The 9,963-nt window shown below is 37.4% G+C and overlaps 1 protein-coding gene across 1 annotated transcript; it reads left to right on the forward strand.

The window, feature by feature from the left end:
* The first annotated feature begins 344 nt into the window (after positions 1-344).
* LOC150085436 (DNA-binding protein inhibitor ID-2-like) lies at positions 345-2,421 on the forward strand. The gene is made up of 2 exons (XM_090374036.1): positions 345-840; positions 1,665-2,421. Exons 1-2 carry the CDS (start codon positions 493-495, stop codon positions 1,737-1,739), a joined length of 423 nt encoding a protein of 140 aa, XP_090230162.1. The 5' UTR covers positions 345-492; the 3' UTR covers positions 1,740-2,421.
* Positions 2,422-9,963: the final 7,542 nt, after the last annotated feature.

Consider the following 9,963-nt stretch of genomic DNA (forward strand, 5'->3'; position numbering starts at 1 on the left):
AGGCATTGTCCGACCTCCTTATGTTGGTGGAGGGGTTTTTTGATGCCGCATGAATATAGTGAGCGATAGAGATTCGCTCAATCCAGCGTATTATGGACGGACAGGCAATTCACAATGGGTCGAGTAGTCGCTATCGACAATATTGAGAACTCAAACACGTGTAGAGCTTCAGCTGTGCCCTAAACGGGGGCGCTGTTTCATTCGTGGGAATCTCCCACGGTAACGGAGGGGTTCCTTGTGAAAGAGCGTCTGTGATTGACATCGAAAACGCGTGAGAGCAAAGCACTGATTGGTCGTTGGGTTTCCCAGCTGCGGAGCTCACTCTTTGGCGTTTGCGTCGGGTGTCTGTGCGTCCAATGAGAATCGCAGTACGATAGCCCCGCCCTAGAGGCACTGCTCCCATATAAATGGACGGGGTGAGGGCTGCAGCTCACTTCGCTGTTTGGAACTGACTGTTGTATTTGCTGTCCGTGTGTACTAAAGTGTGTGGTTATGAAGTCTCAATCTGAGTTGCAGTTCGCCAAGCAGATGATGAGAAGTGGAGAGAATAAAGTGGGAAAGCTTCGTCATAAGGAACGTGACGTGACGCACGAAGAGATGCAGGCGTTATTAGCCAAACTCAAGGAACTAGTTCCCAATATGCCACGTAACAAAAAACTGTCCAAGTTGGAAATTATACAATATGTGATTGACTACATCGTCGATCTTCAAATAGCTCTGGAAACCCATCCAGCGTCCAGACCGGCAGCTCCTGTCAGCTGTGGGAGTCCAGGCAGGCAACCACTGGGTGTCCTCTCGCCGTCAACGAACGCTGTGGTCAACACATGTGCGGCACAAGAGGTAGGTCAAATATTCAGTGCTTTCAAACTTAGTAAATGTGCGAAAATTGAGTGCAGTCTCCTAGGATCTAAAGGATCCAGAACCATAGTTCCTAAAATCATTAGGATCCACAATCCAATATAATCAAAATTAACTCTTGGATCTGTATTAACTCTTGGATCTGTACGAATTTGTAAAATTAAGCACTTTCTATGTAGAAGTCTTTGCAAATACCAAACGCAGTTGATTCTGTGATGTGTTTAAATCTTTATACAACTCTTAAAATTGATTTTTAACACTTTTCAATGGTAAACGAAATTATTTTAACACAGGTTTCCCGTTATAAAAACTAGTGTAACGACATTTGAGTTAATGACCTATTAAAAGATGATTATGGTGCCTTTCTTTCCTCTTAACAATTGACATTGATTGCAACTTTCATTACGCTCCGTTGATTTATTTTAATGCTTGTAAAATGTGCCGTTCTTGATTTTTGTTTAATAAACTTCTTCGGTGAGTTCTTTGGTAATTTTTCAAATAAAATTACTCGGCTTATTTTAATGGAAGTACTGTATTGTTTAAATTTTCTTTTGTTTGCTCTCAATCTAATGTGGGAAACGACCCAGAAAACTTGCAAAGCAGTAGGAAAAAAAAGAACAACTACAAATTAAATGGTTCCCCATCGTGTTGGTAGCTATTTTAAGAGTGCTAATTGGCACAGCGTGTTCTTGCTAAGTCATAATGGGTCGTCGCCGTCAAATGTAGGTTGAGAACCATGTAAAATAACTTGTTAATCTTCCTTTACCTGGTGTAGAGAACTTACGGATATTTTTGTCCATTTGCAGGCTAGCCATACAGAGAAAGTACCAACCCATCTCAGTGACATGGTGGTCAGTGCCCCTCGACCTGTATCTTGTTAGGCCTCGCAGAAGTGGTGACGGTGTCGGCTTTTTTTTTGTTCGTTTTTTGTCTCCCTACTAAGGGCCGAGTCTTGGATGGCGAATTCGGGTCAAGGCTTTCATAGGAGTGATATCTACTAGTCCTAGTGAACTTTTCCTAACAGAAACCAGAAGTTTTAACGGACTTCTAAAGAAATTCATGCACAAAAAGAGACCACAAGCGAGGACATTCACTGTTTTTTATCGTTGGGTATTGTTCCAAAAGGTCAAAAAAACGTGTTGGAGTAGTTTCGATGTGCAGTTTGTTCTCAAGACACCGGTGTTGAGAAATATACTACTTTTTTGAGTATTCAGGGAATATTATGAAGAATAGAAAGAACTTTTCTCTAATACAGACTTTTAATTTTTTTTTCTCCGTTTTGCAGTAGCAGATTTTTTCCTTAAAAAGTGCAAGCAATGATTGAGCTGTGATCGTGTTTTTTTTCGTTGTACAGAGATATGTGTGAGTGTGTATAATGTTGTACATTTTGTACGTATCTATAGCCACATATGTTAGTAGTAATGTTGTCAAGGGGGGGTGGGGTTATTACCGATGTACAAATATTTCTTGTGATAGTAGGGCCTGACGTTTATGGCCTTGTACAAATGTCAAAGTGTACTGAAGATTTTATTTGAAAATATTAAATGGAAAATTATATCTAAACTTTGTGTCCGTGTTCCTTTTTTTTTTTACCTCTAGTAATAGATTATATATAATTGGTTTCCTTTAATTGAGCTAAAAAATATATACAGAATGATTCTTTAAATGCAACATTTTTAATATGGTTTTTAATGGTTTTTATCCTTCATTATTGCTTTTAATATGCTAAAGTTATTTCCCAGAAGGTGGCACTTATTCTTAAAATGGTATACGATATTTATTTACACTTTTCAAGCTGAAGAGATTTTTATTTCTGTAAGTAACTACCATAAGGAATATTTATAACCCAAGCTATGATTAGAACTGTTTTTAATTTGTTCACAAGAATTGGATGAACTTAAATTGCCTTTCAAAGTCTTTTCGATTGAAGTATTAAACGAAAACGTGTGGATGGAACAATGCATTAGTAATTATATGAAAAATCTCAATTCTTTGACTTTGGCGCATGCGTACTATAGCGCATTTTCCATCGCCCTAAAGAACAGGTGCTTTTAAAATGAGCTATTTAAATAATTTGTATGCAGTACTACTACACTTTTTGAAGTAGTACATTTGTCCCTGTTTCCTAACTGCTGCAACTATCTTCCCCCCACCGCCTTCAAAGTGTCAATGATAATTATTTTAATATTTTTAAAAGTTCATTGGAAAAAAAAAAAGCAAAATGGCCGAATACGTGTTTAAAGTAGTTTACGATTCAAAACTTGCCTTTCACTGAATGCATAATAAAATAAAAGTAGAAATAGAAGTAGTGCTTAAGACCCGGAACCACAGACAGTAATGGTGTCAGGAGTGAAATAAAACGGGATGAATAATAAATTCCTCTTGACACCTGGCTAGTAAAGATGTGCTATGATTTCATAGCGTGTGACGTCATAGGCATGCAGTTTAACAGGTGCTTATATTGTTAACGTTACAATTAAAAAGAACCAGGGCCCTTGGTTTTATTTTAGGACACTTCAGAAAGAAAAAATAGTGCATATAATTTAATAGTTTAGGAATGCTTTTTGGGAGGGAGAATAATTTTTTCCCCTCTTGGAAGGCCTGGAAATTACGTTTTATAAAGTCCTTTCCCAAAAATTAATAACCCGAAAGCCATAGACCATATGGAAAAGTGTTTGTTTGCATTATAATCAGTATATGTTAGATAAATTAGAAATTTGACCATCGATGGCCCACATGATTAATTTACAAAATGAATAAGGTAAATTCACCAATATTATTGACAACTGAACTCGTGTCCATTATTTTCTATTTAAGCAAACAAGACTGAGCACTGTTCTACACAGCTGCCTTAAAAATTTCCGATGGGATGGTCAGTACCGCCCGATGGATTGTTGTTGCCCCCTCGTGATTAGGAAGCCCTCTTCAGAAATGCCTTTGTGTTTAACTCTGGTTATTTCGAACAACGAGGCTTTGAGACATATTTCTGTCTTTGATGCGCTCTGAGGGCTGCAATAACACTGCTCGGCCAGTTTAATTAAAAGTGCTTTGTCTTTAAGAAATATTCCAAAACAAACTTGACTAGCTAGGGTTACTTTGACTAGTTAGGGTTACGTACTCAAGTTTTTTTTTCTTTATCTTGGCCACTAAGAACTGGACCATGATGATTTTCGATCCATCCCAGTCATTCTTTTCTTTATAACGCTTAACCCCCTCTGGTGGCCAAAATTCAATCTATTTATGATTAAAATATTTTAACATATTTAAAAAAATCCGCATCGTGATTATAATGAAAAAATCGTTTTTCGATACGACCTATAGTTTCAAGTTTTTAATTTTTAGACCAACAATTTTCGAAGTCAGATGTGAGGGGAAAAAAAAAAGATGCGAATGGAGTTGTGATTGAAGTTTTTGGCACAAAGGGCCTCCTGGGACATATTGTACCTGCGCGAATGGAATAAAGCAGCACAATAATAACAGTGGCGTATCATTCTGCTTGCAGCTGCACGATGGTCCTGAGCTCAGATGGGATCAAAAGGAGAAATGAAAACTTACCTTTTGGGGAAATTAACATCAACATTGTATCACGTCAAAAATTACATCAAAAAATTTTTTAGTCAGCGCTTTTAATCCATTCTTCTTTTGAGATAATTATAGACGTGGTTAATAATAAACAAGTATTTATTGGATATTGGATTTATTGGATTTCAACCTCCCAGGACAGTTTGAAACCTTCGGATGGAGGGAGCGACTGATGAGAACCATTAATTTGAGTGCACTTATGTCCGAGGAAGGAGTTAGGGGTGGTCATCCCTGGGTTGCAAAATTTGAAACTGGATCGGTCGTATTCCAAAATATACTGTCCGAATTTATTTTATTTATATTCAATTTTGTCCACATTTTAGTATTTCACTTAGTAGTGGCAAATGATGCAAGGAGGCAAGCTTCTACGGTATCAGCCAAAAAAAGAAACCCTCTATCCACATCATTTGTCTAACCCTTAAATTCAAAAACCAATTGAAAATCCAATGCTATTTCAATCACTTGTGTTCGTAATCTGACCAGGAGTGATCGACTCTTAACTAACTGCGAAGTTGCTAGTGAAGTTACTGTTTCTTAGGTCAATCAATTTTTACACCAGGGGATGCAACACGTTTCAGTGAAGTTTGTGCCTTCCATCCCACTGATGATCACAAACAGTGGAGAGTTTTCCCATGTCCAGATCTTTGTCAACGTGCTGTTCTGACCTACGCTTTGTTTCTTACACCATTGCTGATAAAGAACCTTGGGTGTATGACTATGACTCGAAAACAAAGGCTCAGTCCTCTGACTCCTCCAAAGTCCAAAGAAGCAAGACGATCTTGATCAAATGTGAAACATGCTTTTCGTAGTTTTTGACTCACAGTTCATTAAGAATTTGTCTTGCATGGTCAAACAATCAGCCAGGAATAATACAAAACAATTCTACGGCGATTGCACGATGCGATTATTAAGGGAATTAGAGTTTGAAACTTGACAACGCCCCTACACGCTCAACTTCTTTTTGTTTTTTTTTGGCAAAGCGCTCTGATTGTAGTAACCTATCCGCCATACTCACCGTATTTTGCTCCCTCCTCATGATTAATCCCTCTTAATAGGTCACAGATTTGCAACGACAGGAAATTATTCAGAAACTATTAGTAATGCCAAGAGAAACCTGTCAGAAATACATCCAGAAGTGTTGGAATCAGTGTATACAGTGTCAAGGCAACTACATCGTAAGCGATCCATCCGAATAGCCGGTAAGCTTCATTATTTCCCAAATATTAGTCCGGTCCCAGAACTTTTTGATCACATGTAGTACAAAGGTAATCTTTGAATTTTTGGGAGACGAAATACAGTTGGGAAATTCCTACGGTTTTCTTTTGATAATACCAAATGCAAGTTGTTGGTATTATCAAAATTAGCAGTCTTGGAATCTTGGAGGAAACTCGGCGGGTGTTTATATGTAACAAATGACAAAACACCCTAATTGCTCGTGGCCCTAATTGCTCGTGGCTTAAGTTCCTCTGGTGCAAAACAAACAAAACCTCATTAAAATTGTATTTGCCAGAAGGGCTCAGCGATAACGAATATTACCATCTCGATAGTTCTTCAAATTCCATAACGGACAAAAGAACAAAACATCACAAAATGAACTTTTAAAATTAATTATAAGCAGATTTCAGTAAAACAATAAAAAGGTGTTTTTATAAATTTTCAGTTATTATAAAAAATATATATGTATATATTAAATAACATTATCCGTGAACCTTTTTTATATGAAAATCTCATTCTGTTTTCGATTGAAATACATGCAGTGAGGCAAAAACTGGAAAACAAGTACAATGGTATTTATTTTTTGAATTGTCAACCGAGCCATTTAAGAGAAATAACAATTTTTTTCCATCGCTAAATTGCTTCATTCCTAACATATCACATTAATAATAATAAACCCTCCACAATAAGAATTTTCAATAAAGAAATAATCTTTAATTCCGCAGACCTCGATACAGATCGTTGGTTAACAATAAGGCCACCTAGAAAATGCAAAAATGCAAAAATCTATTTACTTCCAGCTCTGGAATGATATGCAAATCCAGGAAATTCCAGTTAATTATGTATAATTCAAGAAGTGACTGTCTTTGATAACGTGGTATCTGAAAATGTCCTCATTTACACATATTAATGATGAAAGAAAGAGCAACTGGTAATTATCTAATAAATCAAATTAAATTGTTCGTAAGGATACAGCAACTCTGACTCGTTCATCCACTTCTGTTGGAAAGATATAAGATAGATAGATATAACAATCGTGAAGCTGCCAACGGAGCCTACTAAAAAGCCCTGAGGGGTCGAAGAAGTACAATGCTGCTGCTTGCAGAAACAGCGATTAGATGGAACACAAGGACAGTCTACCGGCAAGTTTTGCCGCGACATCCAATGGTCATTTTGATAAAATGATTTCTATCTAGAAATTCACGCTGTACTTCAATCTGTTGTGTACGCCATCTTGTTCAGCACTACTTCATGAAATTACCACCAGGGCCAGTACATTATTCCAAAAAAGGTTACATTACAATCTACATTGTATAATATATAATTTTAAGTGCAGAAAAATCTAAATTAAACCACTGTTTTTCTGAGACGTTTAATTATATTTTTAAAGATGAACCCTTTTATATCTAAAACCTGGAAGTTCCCATTCATCTAGGGGGATGGGATTACCTTCGCTGTTGACGCATGACATGTAGAGCTATCATGACAAACCGCCAAACCACTTCGATTAATGAAAGGTATGATCACGAGAGCCTGTCTTGAGCCCTATGTGAGACTTTAAAGGTCGCGGGTTCGATTCCCGCCTCGGGCTTGGATCAAAGTACCACAAAAACCTTGGGAGGTGCAATATGGCCACAGACGCCGATGCGCCAACAACTACCAAATCAAAAAAAAAAAAAAAAAAAAAATGTGAGACTTTTCGGTGATGTCATAAGCTCCAAATTTATTTTTGTGAATCATGATTTCTAAGGTGAACAGGGTGCGAATAATTTATTATATAGAGATTATTATAATCTGTGGGCAGTTTTATATAGGTAAATTTCCACAGAGCCTAATGCCACTCACATAAGCAATCTACCTCCCCGAACTGGCGATGTTCCTGTCCTGGATTTCTCTTTCACTCCACACTAGAAAAAATGACACATCCTGGATTGAGAAGAATTTCAATCCAGGCTATATCCAGCCTCATGTATGCAAAGCACACTGTGCTGGTCTTCATCAGTCGAATTACGATGTTCAAGTGTCCACATTCTTCTGATCCTACAATGTCGGACACTCGATGGAACTCATTTCTAATGTTTTAGACGATTTCTAATATTTTAGACGATTAGACGATTTCTAATGTTTTCGGTTGACAACGAGTTCAGAGCCATCTTTCTGCATGGATATACAAGGCCTGGATCTGAAGTCCCAGATTGTAGAGGTCTCAAAATAAATATTTAATCGACAGGACAGTTAAGCAAGCTATCTAGGCTAGCAAGCATCTGAAGGATAGGTGTTTAGCAAGCTATCTAGGCTAGCAAGCATCTGAAGGATAGGTGTTTTGAAGGGGCCCACTTAGTCAGAAGATATGGTATTTCATTATAATGTTTTAAAAGATCATAATAAGAAATGACGGTTTAAAAAAAAAAAAAAAATGCGTGTCCGGATCCCTTGGTCCTCCTTCCAGCTTCATTACTGAATGAAATCCTTCAGAACTTTAATGTACAAAAGTACATATGAAAGGCCTGACATATCCGAATGGTCAGTGCCGTGCAGCATTACAAGCGTTCGTATCACTGCAGTCTTTAAAGTAAAGTTTAAAATAAATCTCACCTCTATACCTAAGTTCAGTCAAGGACCCAATTTTCTGATGATGGGGACGCAGTACAACTGATTACGAAATACGGTTAACGATTATACAGTATTCTCGTCAAAATGGCTAATTTAAAAATCCTCTTGGCTTACAGGGGGCAAACAAAATAACGGAAACACTTATGATAAGAGTTTCAGGTATGCACTAATATGGTGCTGGGCGGCCCTTTGCTATTAAAACAGACTGTGTTCCATGTGGAATAGATTTAAATAAATCTTAAACTGTCTTAAGAGGAATTTGGACCATTCTTCATGGAGAAACATTTCAAGCTCCTTGAGCGATGAAGGTGGAAGAAATCAGCTTCTCGCTCTCCTCTCCAAATACGTCCACAGGAACTCAATAACGTTTAAGTCTGGGGATTTTCAGGTCATGGGAGATGCTTAACCTCAATTTCATGCTCTTCAAACAAAGATTGGACACATCTGGCTGTGTGTATATTGGACATTATCATTTTGAGACATGGCATCATTTATTGGAAACAATGTTTGCACCATGGGATGAAGCTGGTCACTCAGAATATCAAGGTAATCAGTGGCAGTAATTCATCCTTCAGGGTGGTAGTAGGACCTAAACAATACCAAGATACTGTTGCCCAAACCATTGTTGATCCACCTCCATATTTGACGGTTGGCAAAAGGCAGTTAGGATAATGATATTCCATTGGCATTCGCCAAATGTTGGAAAAAGTGTCAGTGATGATTCGTCTAAAATATGACGTTTCCAATCATCAAGTGTCCAGTTTTTGTGCTGCTTACACCATTGCATCCTCTTTATAGCATTACCATCAGTAACGAGCAGCTGGGCAATAACGGGTCGTTACTGATGGTAATGCTGTAAATAAATTTCTGTTAAATAAATCCCATAAATAAATTTCTGTTTTATGCCATTTCTAGCAAAAGAGTTCTAGTCGAACTCTTTTGCTAGAAATGGGATTGTTGAGACTCACATTAAGTTTTTCAGTTATTTTTGAGACAGTAGCTTTATTTTTTTGGGTTACAATCCTTATCAGTGAGCTCTGATTTACTGCCACAATTCGTGCTATGAGATTTTGTTTTTCCATACTTGTTAAATGCAGACATCAATTTCGATACCAATTTTCTTCAAATTTTGTTTATATCACTTATAAATAAACATCAGCTTTTATCATTTTTCCTTCTTAGAAATAAAAAAAGACATAAATACTTCATACGGCCATTATAAAAATTTCTACTTTCATATCAGGTGTTTCCATTATTTTGTCCACCTCTTATATGGAGTATAAACAGAACTTATTAGTAGCATAGAGGGGCCCTGCCTCTTCTCATATTGACTATGGATGAGACGTGGTGCAGGCATTTTGAACCAGAGAGCAACTGACTCAGCATACAATGGAAACATCAGTCATCACCAAGGATGAAGAAATTCAAGACTTCGAAAGCATTGCGAAGATTATGCTCATGCAGTTTTTAGACTCACGAGGAGTGCTGCTGTGTCATTTCATGTGACACAGCAGCAATCCTCGTAGGACTTCATATGAATCTTCAAAGTTGATTAGCACTGCAATCAAACAAACAACTCCTTGGTGGAAATTCCAAAAAAAAGTGCTTTTATTGATAAAAAAAAAATAAGTAAACTGGGGGCGGGGTTAGCCAAGTGGATGCGATTTACGCTAATCTGATAAAGATCTTTGAGTT

The sequence above is a fragment of the Mastigoproctus giganteus genome, chromosome 5 (genome assembly GCF_048544385.1).
Source record: "Mastigoproctus giganteus isolate SK-2022 chromosome 5, ASM4854438v1, whole genome shotgun sequence".
NCBI lineage: Eukaryota > Metazoa > Arthropoda > Arachnida > Uropygi > Thelyphonidae > Mastigoproctus > Mastigoproctus giganteus.

What these genes read in the sequence shown, in the direction of transcription:
- LOC150085436 (XM_090374036.1), top strand. Translation starts at nt 493, where the DNA reads ATGAAGTCTCAATCTGAGTTGCAGTTCGCCAAGCAGATGATGAGAAGT. An exon ending in ACACATGTGCGGCACAAGAG is followed by an intron (nt 841 to 1,664) that starts GTAGGTCAAATA and finishes GTCCATTTGCAG; the next exon opens with GCTAGCCATACAGAGAAAGT.